The following is a 23,682-nucleotide window of genomic DNA, read 5'->3' as shown; positions in this document are numbered from 1 at the left end:
TGTTTATTAGTACAGAATTTTCTCATATGAATCAGCAACTCCAGCCATACTCATAATGTTTAGATTACTGGTTCCAAAATTCACTACGGTCCTTGGTTTTTAGTGTGCTCGGATCCTCTTTAACAGCATTTTTCAAAGGTGACTGCATGCTTTATATATTCCACAGGAGAATGTCATTTTTAAAAAAATATTCATTTGAAAGGCAGAGTTACAGACAGACAGAGGCAGAGAGAGAAAGAGAGAGAGAGGCCTTCCATCCATTGGTTCACTCCTCAAATGGCTGCAATGGCCAGAACAGGGCAGATCCAAAGGCAGGAGCCAGGAGCTTCTTCTGGGTCTCTCATGCCAGTGCAGGTGCCCAAAGACTTGGGCTACCTTCAGCTGTTTTCCCAGGCCATAGCAGAGAGCTGGATCAGAAGTGGAGCAGCTAGTACCAGAACCAGCACCCATAGGGGATGCCGGCACTACAGGCGGTGGCTTTACCTACTATGCCACAGCTCCAACCCCAAGAATATCATTATTGATCTTCAATTAAATAATGGCTTTTTCTAATAAATAAAGCATCTATTTTAGAAGCTGGTGGTAGACAGTTACCCAAAATTGATTGAATTATTTCATACTAATCTGGACAAAAATTTGCAAGCGGAAAGAAAACCTGTGTTAACTGACAAGCTTCCAAACACTAAAGGGCTCCAAGGCTTAAATAAGCACAGTCACAGAAAAAAAATTGTCACACTTATGGAAAAGTTTTACTTTATTTTGTAGAAAGTAATGCATATTTACTTTTTCAAGGCAATGCAAGTACTATGCTAACCATTTGAGTAAAAAGTACCCTGCTTGATGAATTTATTTGTAACACACTGAAGGAATAGCACTCACTGAAAGTAGAAATATGTGATCCAATTAAAAAACATAACATGTAAAAGTAAACACACAACTGTATAGTTATGGAAAATAGATTAATCAAAATACTCTGTAAAAATGCTAAATCCAAGTTATATGCATAAAAACCATATAGTATCATCAGAATGATTCTTCAGTGGTCATTTCTGAAAAACAAATATTTTTAGTTAAAAAGTTAAATTTTTAACTTCTGCTTTCAAAGGAATTTTTAAACCTCATATTCAAATCAAAATGTTTCAACCACTTATTCCAAGGTATGCTTACTGTTCTTATCACAAAGAGTCTTCTTTGGGTGTACATAAATAAACCTGCTAACGGAAAAGAGTAAGAACAGCCCATCTAGGAAAGAAAGTAGTTCAATTAAGTGAGACTCCTAGTGTCATAGTAAATTACTGTCTTTTTTCTCACCCTTCATTTCTTTTCATGCTGTCTTTCAAGACTGAGAGTGACGTGGAGACAGCTCGCCTTGACCTCCACTTGCTCTCTCAAATCCCTCTTGGCGGGTACAGCACAGAGAAGCACTGACATCACTCCATCTCACCAGCCAGGAATCCCTAAGCCAGAACTCAAGCTGTCCCTGGGCTGCAATAACTAACATGGCGAGAGTGCCTAGAGTTGACAGTTATTTCAGCAACCAAATAAATCTCTCTAGTGACTCCTCTGCTGTACGTGTTGTCAACCTAGTACCAATTAACTGCTTAACAAAACACACTGAAAACCAGAAATGCAAAGTGCCCATAGACAATCACTTACTAAAGTTGGGAAAATGAGAAGTAACCATAACCTCGACCACTTAAAAGCCTCCTCTCCTCCATTCCACCTTCACACAATTCCTTTTTCCTGTAATAATTCTAAAAAAATAACAACCCTAAATAAGTCCCCTGCTGCTTCAAGAAACAGTGACACTCATTCCCATCAAAGGGGGTGGAAGCTCGGGAGGGAAACAGGGAGTTCGGAGCGCACCGCCTTCATCCGTTAGCCTGGTGTTTCCCGTTTTCAGTCTGCGCTGCCAAAGCGCTGGAAGCTCCGAGAGCTGGTGGTTCAGGGGAGCCAGCCTGCCTCCCCGTGGCCTGAGTGGGCAGAGAAGGCAGGGCAGCGCGCAGTGGAGTCCTCTTCAGTTTTATCACTCGATGTGGAGTAGCCGTCTTGGCGGACAGCAGCACCTTGGCTGGAGGTGGGGGTAGAGCTCCGTTCTCAGCCTTCTCTCCCTCGGGGGAAGCCTGAGAGAGCCCAGAAGGCCCTGGGCTCCGAGGGGATGCGCAGCGCGGAGCTGCCTTTCCGCCGCTGCCCCTCGGAGACCAAGATGTCGCTGACCGAGATGGGGTCTGAATGGCACCAGCTGGAGACAGCCTGATTGCAGCTGAGTTCTTGACTTTAATCTGGGTGCTCGTGGAAGGGCCCAGAAATCTGACAGGCTTCGGGCCGGCCTTAGAGCTCACCCCTTCCTCTTCCTCTTCCTGGAGTGTTATCAGCCGCCTGGAAACAGAGAAGCAGGCCATTCTCAGCGGCTACCATGCTGGTACCCAATGAACACGTTTCCAAAGCGTACTGCCAGGCCTGCCTAAGAGTGGAGCAGTTTTTAGGTATCAACCTACCTCATCTCGCACCTCCCACCAAGGTCACAACGTAAATTAGCGTATTTACGAAGGACTGTTCCATCTTGAATACAAACTGTGTCTTTCAAAGGCACACACAGTGTTAATACCAACAAGTGAACATCCAGAGTGTTACACAAGAAGCGGCAACATCATCTCTGTCCCCAGGAATTCTGAGGTGATCTGGAGGATAACTAGGAATATCCACAGTTATTTCTTCTCCAGACTGCAGTCTTAAGAAATGTACTGGTGGAAAGCAAGGCTTTTTTAAGTAAATCTGAGAAATGCTATTATGTATGTTTTCTCCTCTTGGAGCTTTAAAATCCGTGTTAACACATGAAAGGTTCTGAGAAGGCCTATAATAAAGACCCCTACAGGGATTTAACTTTGTTAGATTTATACTCATATTTCCCAGTCATCCTGTAGTGCAACCTTTGACATGCAGTAAAATGTGTTTTCGGTGGGACACAGTTTTGGACACAGAATGGCCAAACCCATAATACGGTTAGGTGCTTTTTAAAATTGAGAAGTACTAGACAAACCTCTAAAGATCCCCGAACTGAAGTTACAATACATTAGAAAAGCCCAAAGGCAGAACATTTCCAGAAATGATTTCAAAACTGTCAAACCAGTCACAACCCTGTCTGCTCCTTGCACGGTTTCTACCAGCTGCCCTGCACGAGGACCATCCTGTAACAGTAAGAGTAACAAAATCCTGCAAGTCTGCTCACTCTCACACATCTGTGTGCTATTAGTGCTCATATAGGGAATTCTCATTCTTGGATCATACTGGATCATAACAGCGGGATTACTTGAAAAGTGCTATATGTAGCAAAGAAATTTGAATCTAATAATCTAATAATTTCATTTTCTCTAGTGAGTTAGGTGGCTCTTTGGGGTCTTGCAAGTGCTTCTCAGTCATCACTACTGTTATCCTGTGGCTGCATCAAAAATGATGCTTCTTAACTCCCAGAGGAGAGTTAGCAAACACAGAGGAGTGTCCAGAGCCCAGCTGCCTGATTCTATGCTTTCTGTGTTGTCCGCCAGACTCTACACCAGGGTTGCTCAACCTTGGCACTCTTAGCATCTGGGGTCAGGTCAGTCTTTGTTCTGCAAGACTGCCCTGAGCATGGTGGGATCTTAACAGCACCCCTGCCTTTCTTTACTTGCTAGATGCCAGCAGCATTCCCCAACGGAAGTATCTCCAAACACTGTCAAACACTGCCCCTGGGGGACAAAATCGCCTCCCCCCAAGTTGAGAGGCACTGTTCTAGATCCAAATCAGATATGCTAACTGTAGCTTCTAACAGAAGCACAACAGTGAAGTTATAAGATCTATTTTGACAACGGATGATTAACCATTAAAAACTAAAAAACTCTGCACTCTGTTGGAGATCCAGAAGACAAATGTACAAAACTGGTCTGAAATTCCACAGGGGTATTGAGGCAAATTCTAAAATAGGTGCTCAAGAAATCAGAACATCTGAAAGCCATGAATAAAACCCAGACACTAAAAATGAAATATGATTTTAAATGTATTTAAGACATACTGAAGGACACAGATGTGGAGTGAATTTAATGCCAATAATTTCACAGAACATGAGAAAATACCATTAAATAAAAACACTATTTGTGGCAATAGGAGAGAGAAAGGAATTCAGAGTAAGCCACAGGAAATTTCAAGCATCAAGTCTAAATGGAATTTTCAACTACTGCCAATAAAGTCTGGGATTTCAATTTTGTATGGGAAAAATGCTTCCCACAGCATTCTCACTATGTCCACTAGTATCTTTAAAACCACACTCTCAGTAAGAGTATGCTATATGTCCAATTTTAGAGAATTATTCCCATTTTTTTACATTATTTTGGTTACTGCATTTATCAAGATAGTATGATGGTAAGGTGGAAAATTCACCAAGGTGACTAATAAGCTTAGTAAGTACAAGAACTGCTACCCATTTCCCCTTCCTAAAGGTAATACGAATTCTGGTCACAGATTTTAAAACAAAATGAATCATCAACAAAATGCAGAGAACCTCTTTCGAACAGGAGCCATGTGATGCAGACCGCCCAGTAAAGGCCGCTCTTCCAGGGTCCAGCATTCTATCAGTTCGTGGGGCACCCGCCAATAGCTAACACCTGCAAGACACGAAGACGTAATTAAGAAGAGCCACTGTGCACTACTGGACGCGAAGCAACACTATTTCGTGTAAGACTGGCCAGAAAGCTCTGAAGGCTATGCTTCCCATTGGACAAAGGGAGACGTGCCCAACACAGACAGGAAGTGCTCCCACGAAGAGCCTGCACGGGAGAGTGGCGCGCTCCTGATCCGGCTGCAGGAAGAGCAGGCAACCAGCCTGGCCTTCGCCGCGACAGCTGAGACAACTCAGATCATTATGTGTGCCCAGAGAGGCTGGATGTGTGCTGGCTAAGGAATGGGCTCTGGAGCCAAGGCTGCCTGGTCCAAATCCCTCTCTGTCATTCACTAATCACCTGGAGGAAGTTACTTTTCTGGGCCTCAGTGTTGTCAGCTGGGAAATGAAGACAGCAACAGCAGTGACCTCACAGGACTGGTACCATGATTACAGGAATTAATCAAGGTGAGGCACACAGAGCAGGCTGAGCACTCCACATCCGCTAGGTGCCTTTGTGATCAGCCACACTGTCGGGAGGAGACTCAGGACTGCATGGTGCGGTTCAAACACTTGCCCTGTCTACTCCTCTCAGTTGCTATAATTATCAAATAAACTTTGTGAACACTCTGTAAATGGCAACCACCATAGCAACAGGAGACATCACAGCCTCTAAGCACCTTTTCAAAAAAAAAGTTAACTGAGTTTTGTTAGGCCAAGATCCCACTCAGATTCATTTTAATGTTTAAGTCTTGAATGCTTCTGATTGAAAGATGAAAAACATATTCTTGTAAACCTCAAAAACATTACACTAAGAAGCCAAAGATAAAAGGTCACATATTATAAGGTTCCATTTAAATGTGACATATCCAGAATAAATCCATTGAGACAGAAAGCAGACCAGGGAGAAGGCAGAATAGGAAGTAACTGCTGATTGGGTATGAAGGTTACTTTTGAAGTGACGAAAATGTTTTAGAATTAACACAGGTAATGGTTATACAACATGTGAAAGTAGTAAATGCCACAGAAGCACAGAGGTACTTCAAAAAGTTCACGGAGAAACAGAAATGCTAAGTTTATCTTGGTAAAGCATTCTAGAATCCATACATAGTTCTTTCATTATATGCATTTATCATGAACTTCTAAAAAACTTGACAGGCAGAAAGATAGACACAGACAGACACACACACACAGAGATCTTTCACTGATTATTTTACTCTCCAAATGCCAACAATGGCCAGGGCTGGACCCAGGTGGAGCCAGGAGACAAGAACTCAATGCAGGCCCATGTGGGAGGCAGGAATCCAATTACTTAAGTCATCACCACTGCCTCCCAGGAACCGCATTAGCGGAAGGCTGGAGTTGAGTCGAACCCAGGTATCAAACCCATGCATCCTGGTGTTGACCTCTAGGCTAAATGCCGCCCCCTCTCCCAGCTCCGGACCTTTTTTGAAGACCTTTTGTAAACATGAAGTTCAAATTTTTTGCCCCAGAATAAATGTATCTTTTAATCCCATCTTTCAAAAACATTTTAAAGCCCTCTTGTGTACTTTAAAAGTTAACTCCATGTTATGTGAATTTCATAAAAATTTTAAAAATTAAAATTTGGTATACAGACACATGAAAAACAGCTCAAAAAATTTTAATTAAAAAAATTCCCTGCCATTAAAAAAACAAGAGCAGGGGCCAATGCTGAGGAGCAGCGGGTTGCCACCTGTGATGCCGGCTGCTCTGCTTCCACTCCAGCTCCCTGCCTAGGAAAGCAGCAGAAGATGGCCCGATTCTTTGGGCCCCTGCACTCACGTGGGAGACCTGGGAGATGCTCCTGGATTCAGATGAGCCCAGTTCTGGCTGTTGCAGCCATCTGGGGAGTGAATCAGTGGATGGAGGATCCCTCTGTCTCTTCCTCTCTCGCTCTTTCTATAGCTCTGCCTTTCAAATATACAAACCTTTAAAAAAAAAAAAATAAATAAAATAAAATCAAACCCACCCAAGAGAAACCAGGGCAGGCATCAGGCCTGGCAGTTAGGATGCTGGTTCAGTTGCGGGCAGCCCCTGTGGAGTCCGGAGCTCAAGCTCCAGCCCTGCTCCTGATTCCAGCTTCCTGCTAATGCACACTCTGGGCGGCAGCAGGTGCTGGCTTGAGTAGATGGCGCCTGCCACCCATGTTCGAGACCTGAGTTGAGTTCCCCACTCCCAGCCTGTTGCAGGCATTTGCAGAGTGAACCAGCAGATGAGAGCTCTGTCTCTCAGTCTGTTTCTCTCTTTCACCGCCTCTCAAATTAAAAAAAAAAAAGTTAAGAGTAACATTTTAAGGGCCAGTGCTGTGGTCTAGCGGGTAAAGCCACCGTCTGCAGCACTGGCATCCCATAAGGGCGCCAGTTTGAGTCCTGGCTGCTCCATTTCTAATCCAGCTCTCTGCTATGGCCTGGGAACGCAGCAGAAGATGGCCCAAGGCCTTGGGCCACTGCACCCATGTGGGAGATCTGGAAGAAGCTCCTGGCTCCTGGCTTCAGATCTGCCCAGCTCGGTCATTGCAGCCATTTGGGAAGTGAACCAGCAGATGAAAGACCTCTTTCTCTCTCTTTCCCTCTCTCTCTCTCTGCCTCTCTGTAACTCTGCCTTACAAATAAATAATCTTTAAAAAAAAAAAAAACAGTTTAAATCAAAAGAATGGATGTGCTGTCTTCTTTTTATCAATAGCAAGCTGGGTATTAACATTATTGCATATGATAGGTATGTCCAATACTCAGGAAACACTGAACCTCATTTAAAACAGTAATTTTCTGGAATTGCTCGATCATGCCCCAAAGCTTACATACACCACAAAATTCTTGAATCTTGGTTATTATGTTTGCCTTTTTAAAAAATCAGTTTGGGGCTAGCATTGCATACGGTGGGTTAAGCCACTGCCTGTAATGCCAGCATCCCATATGGGTGCCAGTTCATGCCCTGGCTGCTCTACTTCTTTTTTTTTTTTTATTTTTGACAGGCAGAGTGGATAGTGAGAGAGAGAGACAGAGAGAAAGGTCTTCCTTTTGCCATTGGTTCACTCTTCAATGGCCGCCGCGGCCAGCACGCTACGGCCAGCGCATCGCGCTGATCCGAAGCCAGGAGCCAGGTGCTTTTTCCTGGTCTCCCATGTGGGTGCAGGGCCCAAGGACTTGGGCCATCCTCCACTGCACTCCCGGGCCACAGCAGAGAGCTGGCCTGGAAGAGGGGCAACCAGGACAGAATCCGGCGCCCCGACCGGAACTAGAACCCGGTGTGCCGGCGCCGCAAGGCAGAGGATTAGCCTATTGAACCACGGCGCCGGCCTGTTCTACTTCTAATCCAGCTCCCTGCTAATGCGGCTGAGAAAGCAACAGAAGATGGTCCAAGTGTTTGGGCTCCTGCATCCACATGGAAGATGCTGATGAAGCTCCTGGCTCCTGCCTTCAGCCTGGCCCAGCCCTGGCTATTGTGGCCATTTGGGGAGTAAACTAACAGATGGAAGATTCTCTCTGCCTTTCATATAAATAAATAAATGTCAGGTTTATTAAGATATAACTTACATAAAATAAAATTTACCCGTTTTAAGTACACAGTCCAATGAGTTTTGACAAATATATACAGTCATGTACCTATAGTCACAACCAAAATATGAAATGTTTCTAGGGGCCTGCATCATGGTATAGCAGGTTAAGTCACCACCACCAACACTGCTATCCCTTATGGGCACCGGTTTGTGGCCCAGATGCTCCACTTCCAACCCAGCTCCCTGCTAACAGCCTAGGAAACGCAGCAAAAGATGGCCCAAGTGTTTGGGCTCCTGCCACCCATGTCGAAGACCCGGAAGAAGCATCTGCCTCCTGGCTTTAGCCTTGCCCAGCGTTGGCCATGGCGACCATCTAGGGAGTGAACCAATGGATAGAAGATTTCTCTCACTCTCTCTTTCCCCCCTCCCTCCCTTTCTCTGTGTAACTCTTTCAAATAAATAAATATATCTTTAAAAAGTGCTTCTAGGCCGGCGCCGCGGCTCACTAGGCTAATCCTCCGCCTAGCGGCGCCGGCACACCGGGTTCTAGTCCCGGTCGGGGCGCCGGATTCTGTCCCGGTTGTCCCTCTTCCAAGCCAGCCCTCTGCTGTGGCCAGGGAGTGCAGTGGAGGATGGCCCAGGTGCTTGGGCCCTGCACCCCATGGGACACCAGGAAAAGCACCTGGCTCCTGGCTCCTGCCATCGGATCAGCGCGGTGCGCCGGCCGCAGCGCGCCGGCCGCGGCGGCCATTGGAGGGTGAACCAACGGCAAAAGGAAGACCTTTCTCTCTGTCTCTCTCTCTCACTGTCCACTCTGCCTGTCAAAAATAAAAAAAAAAATAAAAAAAAAATAAAAAAAAAAAGTGCTTCTAACATCCCCAAAATGTTCCTTTGTACCCCTTTACAATCAATGCCTCTTTACAACCCTAGATTTGCCTTTTCCAGGATGTCATAAAATGGAATCATAAATAGGTGGCCTTTTAGGCATCGTTTCTTGAGCATGATGCTTTATGGTTCATCCATGCTGATGTGTGTATCAATGATCATCTTTTTGATGGCTGAGAACTATTCCACTGTAAGGATCACAATTTATTTAAATGATCATTTTTTCTGCCTATAAGGTAATTCATACTCATGGTACAAAATCTGGAAAATATAGAAAAGCATATAGAAGAAAATCAAATTCACTTCTAACCAGAAACCAGGAGTTGTGATGCAGAACATGGTGTTACATATCATTTCAGTCTTGTTCTATTCATATGATATGCTCATACTTGGTAATAGTATATGTTTAATTTTCTTTCTTTTTATCATTTCCTAACATGATCATTCATCTGTGTAACAAGTTACTCAACATAATATTAACAGCCTTATTATATTCTAAATAATTTTGGATTTTATATACATATGTATGTGTATATATATATATATCTCCCAGTATATAGATGAGGGGTCTTTAAAAAGTTCATGGAAAATGTGTATTATGAAAAACTTATATATGATCTCAATTTTTTACACTAAAATAAATTTAGCTTTTTGTTATTTTAATAATTTTTAAAAAGATTTACTTATTTATTTGAAAGGCAGTTATGGGATGGGGGCAACGCAGAGAGAGAGAAAGAGAACTTCCATTCACTGGTTCACTACCCAGATGCCTACAATGGCCAGTGCTGGGCCAATCTGAAGCCAGGAACTTCCTCCAGGTCTCCCACGTGGTGCAGGGGCCCAAGTCTCTGGGCCATCTTCTGCTGCTTTCCCAGGCACATTAGCAGGGAGCTGGATAGGAAGTAGAGTAGCCAGGACATGAACTGGCACCTATATAGGATGCCAGCACTGCAGACAATGGCTTTATCTACTATGCCACAGTGCCAGTCCCTAAACTTACCTTTTCTAAAAAAAATAAAAAAAAGTATTTGAGAGGCAAAGAGAGAAAGCAAGAGGGACCCAACAACTTGAGCCATCATCTGCTGCATTTGTTGCACAGTCCCAAAGGGCAGTCTCCTCTCTCTCTCTCTCTCTCTCTCTCTCTCTATATATATATATATATATAAATATATAAATTTAAGATTTATTTATTTGAAAGAGTTACACAGAGTGAGGAGAGGCAGAGAGAGAGAAAGGTCTTCCATCTGCTGGTTCACTCCCCAGTTGGCCGAAAGAGCCAGAGCTGCACCGATCTGTGCCGATCTGAAGCCAGGAGCCAGGAGCTTCCTCCGAGTCTTCCCACATGGGTGCAGTGGCCCAAGGAGCTGGGCCATCTTCTACTACTTTCCCAGGCCATAGCAGAGAGCTGGATTGGCAATGGAGCAGCTGGGACTCGAATCAGTGCCTACATAGGATGCCAGCACTGCAGGCGGCAGTGTTACCCTCTACGCCACAGCGCCAGCCTCACTCCCAGATATTTTATGTTTTGTTTTTTATCTTCATGCATGGAACTTTTACCCCTGTAACTTCTAATTGATTCATGGTAGGTAAGCTGCTGACCTTTGTATACTTATATTGCAGCCAGCTGGTTTAGTCTTTTAAAGTCATTCCTTAAAATACTTTTAGTTGATTCTTTTGGGTTTTCTGAAAAGACACATTGTCCACCAATAACAATGAGTCACCCTTCTCCTTTCCAGTACTTTTTCTCTTACTTCTGTTTCCTATCTTAAGGATTTCTACAGGTCCTCCAGAACTTTTTTTTTTTTTTTTTTTTTTTGACAGGCAGAGTGGACAGTGAGAGAGAGAGAGAGAGAGAAAGGTCTTCCTTTGCCGTTGGTTCACCCTCCAATGGCTGCCGCGGCCGGCGCGCTGCGGCCGGCGCACCGCGCTGATCCGATGGCAGGAGCCAGGAGCCAGGTGCTTTTCCTGGTCTCCCATGGGGTGCAGGGCCCAAGCACCTGGGCCATCCTCCACTGCACTCCCTGGCCACAACAGAGAGCTGGCCTGGAAGAGGGGCAACCGGGACAGAATCCGGTGCCCCGACCGGGACTAGAACCCGGTGTGCCGGCGCCGCTAGGCGGAGGATTAGCCTAGTGAGCCGCGGCGCCGGCCCAGAACTTTATTAAACAGCAGTGATGCTCATAAATAAGACCAAGTGTCTGCTAATAATAATAGATAGAATTTAAAAGGAGAGAATGATCCAACATGGGAAGCAGGCCACACAGCAGACTCATAGAATGGCAAACGCCCTAAACAGCATTCTGGCTCAGAATCAGCCCTTAAGGCATTTGGATCTGGTCAAAAAGCCCATGAGAGCATTTCAGGCATGGAAAACCAAGATACTGTGGCAAAAAATGACCTAAATGAAAGATCTCTGTGAGTGAGATCCCAGTGGAAAGAAGGGGCCATCAAAGAAGGAGGTACCTTTCTCTGAAGGCAGGAGAGAACTTCCACTTTGACTATCGCCTTGTCTAAGTAAGGTCGGAGTTTGTGGACTCAAACTTGGCAGCTCACGACAAGAGCCTCAGGTGATCACTGACGTCATAAATAAGAGCGTCAATTGTTAAAACAACAGGAGTCACTGTGCACTTACTCCCCATGTAGGATCTCTGTCCTTAATGTGTTGTACTATGAGAATTAACAGTAAAACTAGTCCTCAAACAGTACTTTATACTTTTGGGGGGGGGTACAAACTGTTGAAATCTTTACTTAGTATAGAATTGATCACCTGTATGTAAAGATAATTAAAAATGAATCTCAATGAAGAATGGGATTGGAGTGGGGGTGGAAGAATGGGTATGGGGGAAAAACCACTATAATCCAAAAGCTGTACCTATGAAATTTATATTTATTAAATAAAAGCTTTCTAAAAAAAAAAAAGTGATGCTTCACTCCACACTTTCTAAAAACCACAGCTGTGTGTCTGGTGACAGTTAATGATCCCAGCTTGCTATCTGAGCTTCCTGATCAGTGGGAAAAGAAGCCAGGTGGGGCCCTCCCAGAGCTCCCCAGGCATCCTGCCAGCCCAGGGGCACAGAAGCAGACACTGAGAACACCACGGGGCTTGTTCCTCAACTTGCGCTGAAGTGTCCCAAAGTAAATTAAGCCTCAACTAGTAAGCTTAGAGAGGACCGCACTTCTTTCATTATTGTAAGTCACCCTGACTGATTAAGGGACATGGTAAGAAAGGGAAAGGGAATAACACAGAGAGGAGCAAAACTGGGGGAAGGAGGAACGGGTCTGTTCTGGCATGGGGCCTGAAGGGGGAACAGTTGAGTGGCGTTTTTAAAAGCCTCTCCCTCTCCCTTTGTTCATTCTCCATCCCGTCTCCCACATGGTGCAGGGGCCCAAGCACTTGGGCCATCTTCCTTTGCTTTCCCAGGCACAGTAGCAAGAGCCAGATAGGAAGTGGAGCAGTCTGGACTCAAGCCAGGTGTTCATATGGATGCCAGAGTCCTAGGTGGCAGCTCAACCCAACGCGCTACAGCACTGGCCCCTGTTTCTCAGTGACTAACAGTCTGTCTCTACTTGCATTTAAGATCATCTGAGGACTGTGATGTGTCTTACTTATCACCAGACCTAACTGTAGAACTTACAGAGCCTGGCACCCAATAAAACATTTAATATATGCTTGTGAATTAAGAAAAAAAATACTTGGGTACCAAACAGATAAGCCTCTGTGATCCTGAAGTGAGTGGCCTGGGCTTTCAGAAATTCGGTTTCCTCATCAGTAAAACAGGAATGGTCAATAGCACACAAGGTTATTTTAGGGCTAAGAGATACTGCACGCAGATTACTTATCACAGTGGATCTTAAGTAGCACTGTCACCTCTCACTAAGCAGCTTGATTAAAATGGTCGATTTTTAAAGTATGCATTTAAAAGTTGTTTTAAGTGTTTTGTTGGAGCTCCTTAAACATTTTTCCCAGCATTATTTTTTGTCTTCCTCTTCTTGACTGCATGATTTATGCTTAATTTAGAAGTATAGGCTGGTGCTGTGGCTCACTAGGCTAATCTTCCACCTAGCGGCGCCGGCACACCGGGTTCTAGTCCCAGTCAGGGCGCCGGATTCTGTACCAGTTGCCCCTCTTCCAGGCCAGCTCTCTGCTGTGGCCAGGGAATGCAGTGGAGGATGGCCCAAGTGCTTGGGCCCTGCACCCCATGGGAGACTAGGAGAAGCACCTGGCTCCTGGCTCCTGCCATCGGATCAGCGCGGTGAGCCAGCGCAGTGCACCAGCCGCGGCAGCCATTGGAGGGTGAACCAACGGCAAAGGAAGACCTTTCTCTCTGTCTCTCTCTCTCACTGTCCACTCTGCCTGTCAAAAAAAAAAAAAAAAGAAGAAGAAGAAGAAGTATAGGGGCTGGCGCTGTGGCACAGCTGGTTAATGCCCTGGCCTGCAGCGCTGACATCCCATATGGGTGCCAGTTCTAGTCCCAGCTGCTCCACTTCCGATCCAGCTCTCTGCTATGGCCTGGGAATGCAGAGGAGGATGGCCCAAGTCCTTGGGCCCCTGCACCCATGTGGGAGACCGGGAAGAAGCTGCTGGCTCCTGGTTTCAGAACAGCGCAGTTCTGACCATTGCAGCCAATTGGGGAGTGAACCAGTGAATGGAAGACCTCTCTCTCTCTCTCTCTCTCTCTGCCTCTCCTCTCTGCCTCTCCTCTCTCTGTGTAACTCTGACTTAAAAAAAAAAAAGTATACATCTTAGAACTATGTTGGGTACACAGTAAGTGCTAAATAAACTCTTATGTAATTGAACTAAATAAGCCAAACAAACAGAAGCATACTTGAGGTTACTAAATTATCTGCCATTAATAATATCTAGTAACTCACAGGATTTAAAGTTTTGTTAAGGAAAATGCTTCAATATTACTACAAGGTGGCAAATACCTTGACATACTCAAAAATTTTTTTTCAAAAACCGATGCAACGTTTCAGAAACAGAAACGCAATATTTGAGCTTTGCCTCGGCAGTGAAGAGCCCACCTGCTTCCATGTCATAAAAGAACTGCACTGTACCTTTTCCTTCCCAAGCATCAAAAGCATCCATCATTTTCTTCAACTCCGCTACTGAATAATAGCTCCAGATGTACTGGACATTATTTCCCGCCTCTCTAGAAACATTGCAAAAAGTAATTAATATAAATAGGCATTAAGCATTTGTTCTGTAATCCTTAAACACAGCATACACACACACACACACACACACACACACGACGCTAACTTACATTTGATCTCATTTACCACAGTAAAGTATTCGTTAATTTCACAATACAGACCATGTAGAAAAATGAACACATCAGTAAAATCAAGTTTTTTAAAAGATCAGCTAACTGCAGTAAAGTTCGAAAATATTCAAGGCTGATTAAGACTTTCCTAGCATTACGCCAGAAACTTACATATCTTACTTGGAAGCATCGCTCCCTATAAAGAATTCAGAAACTGATGACATCTTTAAGCTAAGACAAAGCCCGTTTCCAAGGTCATGCATTAGTTACTAATACGTGACTCAAACCACGCTCCAAGATCATTTTTTTTAAAGCTTGCTAAGTGAATTGATCAGTGTAAGGAAGATGACAGGGAACACACTAAGAGAAGAAGCTTCAAGAATTTAACACGAAGCCCTTCATCATTCCTCAGGAAAGGACACTCAGGGAGCCGGCAGGCTCCAGGCCAGTGCTCCTGCGCTGGAACTATGGTCTAAGGAAGATAGCAGGCATGCGGGATGGCTTGGCTTGCCTTCCTCTCTTGTTGAAAGCCTCTCTGAGCCGATGCACGCTCCCAGCTGAGAGCCACGGTCCTGGATCACACAGACAGCCTGCACCTTGCAGCTATGTGAAATGGTCTTAATTACAATCTCCTCATGAAGCAGGCCTAGCCCAACAGCTACAAGGGCTCACTGAGAGGCACGGACGGTCTTTTCTAGCAGGCACACTATTTCATTCAATAATCCCTCTTAGAAGGGGCCACGATTTTATTCTGTTCCCTTTCACATTTAAATCTCAACATACCTCTTAAAAATGCTTTTACTGTGAATTCTTCCTCCCAGCTGCTTATCAATAGCATCTGTTCCATCAGTTTTTGTGGCGTATACACCAATAATTCTACTCTCACAGCTTGCACCAGATGTGTTAAGATAGTGGAGAACCCAAACTGTTGGCTTATTGCAAACCAAACCATAGGAATCACAAAAGTCGGCTAAAGCCTAAAGCAAAAAGATACATAAAATTTAAATTTAACTCTGGAGTAAAACAAAAAATGAATTTTTTCTATTACTCTCATGTAAAGCTGCAATACAGGAAATAACAAGATTATACATTGCAGTCTGGCCTTTATGCCTTGAAAACCAAGCTTACATTCATTGGATTAATTAGAAGAGGAATCAATCACAAAAAGTACCACCCAAAACCCAAAACCTTTCATCTAGAGAATTCTTTTACACCTAGACATCCTATTTTTATCTCCACCTCTTTTAATATGCCAAAATCACTTTTAATTTTATAATTTCTATAAAGTGTAATCTTTATAACATCATTTCCCCACTGCTAACACCACCTTTAATTTTACAACTTCACATAATAACTAAAACTTAGATCCTTTCTTTTCTCTTTAGAATAGTTTCCCGATAATTTTCCATTTGACCCAATCTTGCTTTCACTGCCTACTGACTAGCCCCATGGTTGATTCTTATTTTTAACGCCAAATTCCAATCATGAATTAACTAGCGTAACTTACTCTTTTACATTAAGGGATATGAGGATGTGAGCTCAATGCATATAATCTGAACCTATTTGACATTTATCCACCTATTCATTCAATCACTTGAATATTAAGTCCCTACTACCTGCACTAAAGTCTTGCAGAAACAACAGCAACTAAGAGACAGGGTTTCAGCCCTCCTAGAGTTTAGTTATTGCAGAAGACAGAGAAGTGCTCCAAGTGCTACAGGGCACACAGCAGGAGAGCTTCACCCAGCGGGTGGCAGGGCCTTCCCTGGGGAAAAGGGCACTGCTGCTTTTGTCTCCTTTAGGTCACTAATGTGTCAAGTATATAGAAAAGTGCCTGACACAAAGGAGAGGCCTCCTGTTTACTGACTCGGTAAATGAAAATAGAGCCCACTTAATATTGTTATCTAACTCCTATATCACCTTTTAAGTTTACCTGCACAAGAATTCCCAGTTACACTATGAACTGTCCAAGGGTAAAACTGTAGGTCATCCTTCTTGGTGTCCCACACAGTCCCTTGTAGAATGCCACCACATATGTCACAAACATTTGAAAAAGACATGAGTTAGCTCACAGAATAAATATGGGCATGCTATCCCCTTTCTGAATAAAAATAAAAAATAAAAGGCCACAGAGTTGGAACTTCCAAAGATGATTATTAACATTCCCAAGTTCCAGCCAGATCTTGTTAGTCTCATTCTTCAGATGTGGCAAACAGCACTGAAAAACTATTGTTTGATAATTCAATTTATGAATAATTTCAGTGGCAGAACCTAAAAAATCATGCAAATTCCTGAATGGGACCTGGAACCAAATCAATATTCTCTTTATTCTGCATCCCTAATAACCATCCACCAACTTGCTTCCTAGACACTGACATCCAAACCAAAAATTCTAACCAGTTCAAATCAGTTTTCACTATTAATAATTATAGAGAAAAAACAATTTTCTCAGATGCTTACAGGAGCTAGATAATATGCAATACCTATCAATAAGACAAGGAGAGATAATTAAACTTTTTGAGTTAAGAAATATTTAAAATGTGATTTAAAATAGTAGCATCTTAAAAAGCCATCAGAAAGTGTTATATCTTCAATTAAGGAAATAAACCTTTGAGGGGCAATGTAATACAGACTCCTAGAACAGATCTTTGGCCTAAACAAATGAAGTAATGAGGTGGACTTTGGTGGAGCGGTTAAAGGTGGCACTGAAACGCCCACATTCCCTGTCAGAGTGCCTGGGTTCGAGTTCCAGCTTCCTGCTAATGCACCCGAGAGGGCAGCAGAAGATGGGTCAAGCAGTTGGATCCCTGCAACCCATGAGGGAAACCTGAATTGAGTTCTTAACTCTTGGGCATCTGGGAGCGAACCAGCAGATGGGAGATCTCTCTCTCTCTCTTTCAAATAAAATAAATAAATAAACAAATATTTTTAAATGACTGGTAGTAACTAAGAAACATATTTTCAAAAATTTTAAACTGTCTTATGCTTGGTTTATATGACAAAACACTATATAAAACAATGCATGTTGCTTTGTGTATAGTATAGATTTTTTGTTAAAACTTAAGAAAATGCCAAGACCTTTTTAAGTTCTATATTTGACCTTAAAGAATATGTCTCCATTTCATTGGCCAAGTGATCAGACAAGCTGTATGGATAAGGGATGCCAAAGTAATCAGCCTCTTCCTGAAGGGCCACTCGAGTTTGCTCATCCGTGGGAATCCGAACTTCTCCATGAAGATAATCCAAAAGATATTTAAAGAGATGTCCGTCACGGTCAATAACACAAGCCCCTAGAAAACATTCAGTTTAAAAAATGAATGCACAGGTTCCTATGATAATCCATAAACTTCAGTAAGTCCAAGTAGCTTTGAGAACCTCTCCAATTACGTTTCTTTCTCACAAGAAGGCTAACATCTAGTATTCAAATACGTTGAGTCAATTAAACGAAACTACATATTTTATGACTCCCTGGAACACCAAATATGATATACTACCAACCAGTCATTGGTATGTTTTCCATTCTTCCCACTGCCATCAGCAGGCAAAGCCACCTGCCAGAACAGCCCCTCATGTTCATGACTCCCTTACCCCGCTCCTCTAACACAGGGCCAGGGGAAGATGCAGAGACTCAGGGTGCACAAACCCCGGTGGCACTGAAATTTCTTTGTGACCAGCAGCACATTCAAGGACTCCCAGAGACAGAAGCCAGCCAGAGCAGCTCCCGAACCACACCCTGTGCTGCACAGCTTCTTCTCAAACACCAGGTTTTGGTCCTCTGCCACGAACTGACCTCATCACAACACTATCAGGCACAGCAGTCCACACAAGACCATGAAGCCCCTAGCCCAGGTGGCAAGCACAGTGAGTGGTCGTCCCTCGCCTGTAGTCCCACTTTCCGCAGCTTGCACCTCACAGCCTACCATGGTCTCGAAATAGCAAATGGAAAATTTCAGAAAGAAATAGTTCATAAGCTTTAAACAGTTTTCATTACAGTTGTTATAACTGTTCTATTTCACTACTAACTACTACCGTTGATCTCTTACTGTGCCTTACTTACAAGTGAAACATTAGCATGGGTTTGTAAATAGAGGAAAACACATAGCGTACATAGGATTCAGTACTATTCAGTCTCAGACATCCTGGCCTGGATCCTCATGGACACGTGGGGACTCTAATTCTACACTGATTACTGGTCTGTCAGCTATGAAAATAGCTGCTTTCTCTACAGAAACACATTCGCACAGAGAAAGGCAAACATATTTAATCAGCCTAAATACCTCAACCCATGAGGTTGTATGAAAGTAATGACTTCTGGCCGGCGCCGTGGCTCACTAGGCTAATCCTCCGCCTTGCGGCGCTGGCACCCCGGGTTCTAGTCCTGGTTGGGGCGTCGGATTCTGTCCCGGTTGCCCCTCTTCCAGGCCGGCTCTCTGCTGTGGCCAGGGAGTGCAGTGGAGGATGGCCCAAGTACTTGGGCCCTGCACCCGCATGGGAGACCAGGAGAAGCACCTGGCTCCTGGCTTGGGATCAGCGCAGTGCGCCGGCCGTGGTAGCCATTGGAGGGTGAACCAACGGCAAAGGAAGACCTTTCTCTCTGTCTCTCTCTCTCACTGTCTACTCTGCCTGTCAAAAAAAAAAAAAGTAATGACTTCTAATCTCCATAATTAGGTCATGGTTTGGCCTTTACACACTCTCACTTCTTTTGTCAACTTCTAGCAAGAACATCACAAATTTTAGAAACTGGTATTTAATTTTTTCATGGACTTAATGATTCTCCATCCAGCCCTAATGATCTCAGTAATTAGTACACTAATCTAATACACTCTTTTGTAATTAAGAAAATCACTGGGAATTAAAACTAGCTTCCTATTTGAATGAACATCCATAATCATGCTTCTAGACTTTAGACATTTACCTGATCCATCTGTTTTCACAGGAAAACGACCACTAAACATAGACGCCAGCATAGAGTCTTTAAAACGACACAAGGACTCACGCCGGGCTGTGTACGTGCAGCCACCCACGTTCAGCCGGAGAATATCTAGCACCTCTGCTTCTGCCTTGGGGCCTGCCATTGCTGCCTCCCAGCGTTCGCAGAAACCTCAAGGCAATGCAGTCCTGGTCCCCCTCTGTGAAAACAAAGGATGATCATCACCGACATTCCAACGATACACTGAACAGACAATCCAAGACATTTTACTGATTTAAAGTGAATTCCTCAATACCAGCAATACGGAATCGAAGGATTTGAGGCAAAACAAATCTGAGACATGCTGAGAGGCTGGAAGACTTTGGCTCTGAGGTTTTGCAGAAAATGATCAACTTTTGCCAACCAAATGACAGCAGCTGAAGTGCCTGTTTAAAACATTCAAGAAGATAATGCATGGTCTGTCACATACAGGGATAAAGGTGAGGCGTGCTCGTGACCTTCGGTATTCACATAACTTCTCAGCTACCCCAGGTCTGAGCAGGCTGTGTAGACTGAAGAGATCGGTGGACAGCACAGAACTAAGCTGTTTCACTGTTTACTATCTCTGAGACTGGGCAAATGACCTATCTTCCTCTTCCTGTTTCCTCATCCACAAAACAGAGATAGCAACGGTGCCCACATCAAATAATTAACAGAACATATAAAAAAAAATTTGGAACAATCTCTGGATCAGAGTAAGCACTCACTGAATGACAACTATTATGTATAATGATATTAATATTTTCATAAAAGTACTGGAGCTGGTGTGGCACAGCGGGTGAAGCTGCAGCCTGCAGTGCGGGCATCCCACTTGGGCACCTGTTCAAGTCCTGGCTGTTCCACTTCTGATCCAGCTCCCTGCTAATGTGCCTGGGAAAGCAGTGGGAAATGGCCCAAGTATTTGAGCCTCTGCAGCCACTTGGGAGACCCAGATGAAGCTCCTGGCTCCCAGCTTTCATCTGGTCCAGCCCTGCCATTGCACCCATTTGGAGAGTAAATCAGCAGATGGAAGATCTTTGTCTCTCCCTCTTTCTCTGTAACTCTGCCTTTTCAATTAAAAATGTCTTCATAAGGTACACACTGAGAAATTTAATAAAGTAAGATCAGAATTATATGTATACCAGCAGCCAGGCTGGTTTAAAAGTACCAATAATACTTGTAAATCATCCGGCTTCATTAACATGGCTGAAGCTTTGGGGACATTTTAAGGGCTGACTTCTTATCCATTCTGGAGATCAGAGAACCACAGGCGACTACGGCACTTCTCAGGAACCTTAAACACCGTGATGAAGTAGCAACTTCCCAGTGTTGGGGGTACCCTATCTACACAACGTTAAAATGGCTGCCCAAAAGCTCTACAACAGCCATGTCAATTCCCTCGTGCTAAGTGATCACCGAGATCCTCCGGCAGATGCTCCAGTCTAGCCAGTCCCCGACACGATGGGTGCGCGCCGTCAGAATCTGAGGAAGGCCACGGGACTGAAGGCATTACGGACCAAAGGACAAGCCTTCCTATACCATTATGGATGCCTACAAGTCCTGGGAACAGCACTCCACAGATTTCCGTCAAAGAATCACCTCTGAGGCATAGGATGGGACTGGTTCACACTGCCCCCACGGACCAGCTCCCAGGAATCCTGTGCATGAGGGCGTCTACAAAAACGTCATGGAAAATGCTCATTATGGAAAAAAGCTAGGCACGGACTTCAGTGTTTCTGTGCTAAAATAAACTTCTTTAAATTTTTTTTTCTTCAAATCTATGTATCTGAGAGGCAGACAGACAGAGGGAGATAGATAAACAGAGAAATCCCATACACTGCTTCACTCCCCTAACTGCCCATAACCACCAGCACTGGGCTGGGCCAAAGCCAGGAGCCAGGAACTCAGTTCAGGTCTGAGTGGGTGGCAGGATCTCCATCACTGGGGCCATGGCCGCTGCCTCCCAGGGTCCACCCGAGCAGAAAGCTGGAGGCGGGAATCAAACAGATACCCTGACATGGGACTCAGACATCTCAAGGGCCAAAAGCCTGCCCCCTACACTTATCTTTTCACTGCATTTCCCACAAGCTTTTTGACAGCTCCTCCTGTTCTTCAAGGCAAACCTCACTTCTTATGTGCCCTTCCCAAGTACCAGTTAGAATCCTTGCAGCTTTACAAATGCATTTTCTCCTTCTGGCCACAATGGATCCTACTTGTTTAATCCCAACTTTCTGTCTGTCCGCCACCCTTTGGATAATTTCCTGGGAACCTTTTATTGATCACTTCCCTGGTGCCAGCCACTGTAAAAGCCACTTAACAGACATCACCTAATTCACACAAGTCTTCCTACCGCATAGCGAGTGCTGTCTCTATGAGACAAGACACTGGGGTAAAATCAGAGTGATGTGTGCAATGTCCACACTAGGGCAGCCTGATAGTCCGTGAGTAGGACCACTCTCAAGTTCTGCCTGTGGCTCCCCCCACCGCTCCTGCTCCAGGTCCTTCACTGGATGGCATCCGCCCATCTGAAAGACCTGGTGGCCAAGGACTAAAGTGCTCATCCCGCCCTCAGCGCTGTCAGTGTGTCCCACAGGGCAGAAGACTCTCCCCATTTCAAGGCCACTCCTACGCAGGCGCGTCCTAGGCCCCCTCCTCCAATGCACCCTCTGGGGCTCCCTGTGGTGGGGGAAGTGTCCCCCAGAGTGCGGGCCGCCTGCATCAAAGCCATCAGGGACCCCTGCTGAAAATGCAGACCCCCAGGCCACCAGAGTCCGCTTCACCAGGTCTGAAGAGGGGTCGGGATCTGCCCACTCCCGACCTCACTTTGAGAAGAAACTGCTGAGGGGCTGGCACTCCTCCCCCGAAGCGGCATCAAAGGGAGGAGTTAAAGAACCACGAAAGCCCCGCCGGGTATCCCAAGGCCCGTGGACCCCAATCGGCCCGAAGCCGGAGCCTGCGGCCCGGCCCCTTAGGGCTCCCCGCCGCCTCCCGGGCCCGCAGCCCACCCGGTGCCCAGATTCTCAGCACGGGCTGGGCGGGGCGGCGGCCTCCCCGACTGACCTGCGGCCGGCCGGGCCCTCGGCGCGGCGGCCGGACGCCGCGGGGCCTGACGCGGAAGTGAGCGCCGACGCGGCTGCTCGGCAACTCGGGGAACAGAGCGGGCCCAGCGGCTCCCCCGTGCGGCCCGGCCTGGCGGCGACCGCAGCGCAGAGAGAGAGGCCACGCCCAGGCCCCGCCCTGTCACACCCGCGCCACGCCCCCGAGCCGGTCCTCCCGCCCCTGGGGCACCTGGGGTGGGCTGGTGGACAGGGGGCGGGGGTGGGTAGGAGGGGTCTTCCTGTCCCTGAGGGAAAGGAAAGGCCTGGCAGGTAGGACACGAGGGACAGTCATGTCCACCAAGAGGCTGCTTTTGTAGAAGAAAAGATCACAGAGATTGTGACTGTGCAGGGTCAACGCGAAGCACTTCCGAGTCAGGTTCATTCCCTCTGAAGAGAGCCACTCAGTGCTGAGGTTCGTGGTACTTGGAGAAATCCGTTCGGATAGTGGTTGTGGTTTGCAAAGTCTTTTTCATACAGAACATTCTTGTTTAATAGTCTGTGAGACAACCCTGCACAAGGTGATAATACTTTTATTCCTGTTATAAGAAAAACGGAAGCGAGACCAAATGTTTCTTGAACACTTTTGTAAAGTTGACACCATGTTAAGTCCTTTGCATGCACTGCTTGATTTTTTTCTTAACAATAAACCCCAGAAGAGTTATTTCGGGTTCCTGCTGCACCCCACCTTGTAGAAGGGACTTTGCTAGCTATTTCAAGAGCAGTAAAACAGTCCTTTTATGCAAGGTGCTTCCCCAGTCAAAGCTAATTGGTTTCTGATTCCAGTGGCTTGGTCTTAGAAGGGAAAGAGCCAAGGACAGGTAAACCCGTCCACAGCCTCTGATGTTAATCACCTTGGGAGACAGGCAAGTATTTTTCAATCTGTGGTCATCGAGCTCTAACTATAGACAAGACACTGGGAGTGAAGGATTGGACAAAACAGTGTCACTGAGCCATGCACCTCGTTCAGCAGTCAGATTTGTTCTGTAAATATTTTAGGATTTGTGGGCCGTATACAACTGATCCACACTGCTGCTGTGTGAAAGAAGGGATAAACAGTACATAAATGAGCAAGCATTCCTGTGTTCCAGCTTCATTTATGGTCACTAAAATTTGAATTCCACATAATTGGCATGTGTCACAAAATATTCTGTTTTCAAACACTAAAATACATAAAAACAATTCTTAAAACAGAAGCAGTACAAAAAGCAAATGGAAGTCTCTGCCCTTCCATATTCAAGTGGGAGAAATAGATCCTAAGTGAAATATTTGCAAAGTGATAATTGCTATAGGTGGGAAGAGAGTCAGGATAATGTTGCAAGGAGATGATAGCTGGAGTG

At 45.1% G+C, this 23,682-nt stretch overlaps 1 protein-coding gene across 2 annotated transcripts; it reads right to left on the bottom strand.

The window, feature by feature from the left end:
• Positions 1 to 727: 727 nt before the first annotated feature.
• KCTD18 (potassium channel tetramerization domain containing 18) lies at positions 728 to 22,447 on the bottom strand. Of its 2 annotated transcripts, XM_002712526.5 has the most exons (7): positions 22,308 to 22,447; positions 19,215 to 19,428; positions 17,378 to 17,589; positions 15,083 to 15,276; positions 14,091 to 14,185; positions 4,535 to 4,637; positions 728 to 2,379 (listed from the first exon to the last, which is right to left on the bottom strand). In XM_002712526.5, exons 2-7 carry the CDS (start codon positions 19,372 to 19,374, stop codon positions 1,872 to 1,874), a joined length of 1,272 nt encoding a protein of 423 aa, XP_002712572.2. In that variant the 5' UTR covers positions 19,375 to 19,428; positions 22,308 to 22,447; the 3' UTR covers positions 728 to 1,871. The 2 variants fall into 2 exon arrangements, with proteins under 2 accessions (XP_002712572.2, XP_069926533.1); XM_070070432.1 differs by lacking the exons at positions 17,378 to 17,589; positions 22,308 to 22,447 and having other exon boundaries at positions 19,215 to 19,357.
• Positions 22,448 to 23,682: the final 1,235 nt, after the last annotated feature.

Source organism: Oryctolagus cuniculus, chromosome 3 (assembly GCF_964237555.1).
Source record: "Oryctolagus cuniculus chromosome 3, mOryCun1.1, whole genome shotgun sequence".
Lineage (NCBI taxonomy): Eukaryota > Metazoa > Chordata > Mammalia > Lagomorpha > Leporidae > Oryctolagus > Oryctolagus cuniculus.
Note: the sequence above shows the minus strand (reverse complement) of the source record. Positions and strands in the feature narration are given on the sequence as shown.

Coding starts and splice junctions, on each gene's coding strand:
- KCTD18 (XM_002712526.5), bottom strand. CDS start 19,374: ATGGCAGGCCCCAAGGCAGAAGCAGAGGTGCTAGATATTCTCCGGCTG. Junction 17,590..19,214: donor TGTGAAAACAGATGGATCAG/GTAAATGTCTAA, acceptor AATGTTTTCTAG/GGGCTTGTGTTATTGACCGT. Junction 2,380..4,534: donor ATGGCTCCTGTTCGAAAGAG/GTTCTCTGCATT, acceptor CTCTGTTTCCAG/GCGGCTGATAACACTCCAGG.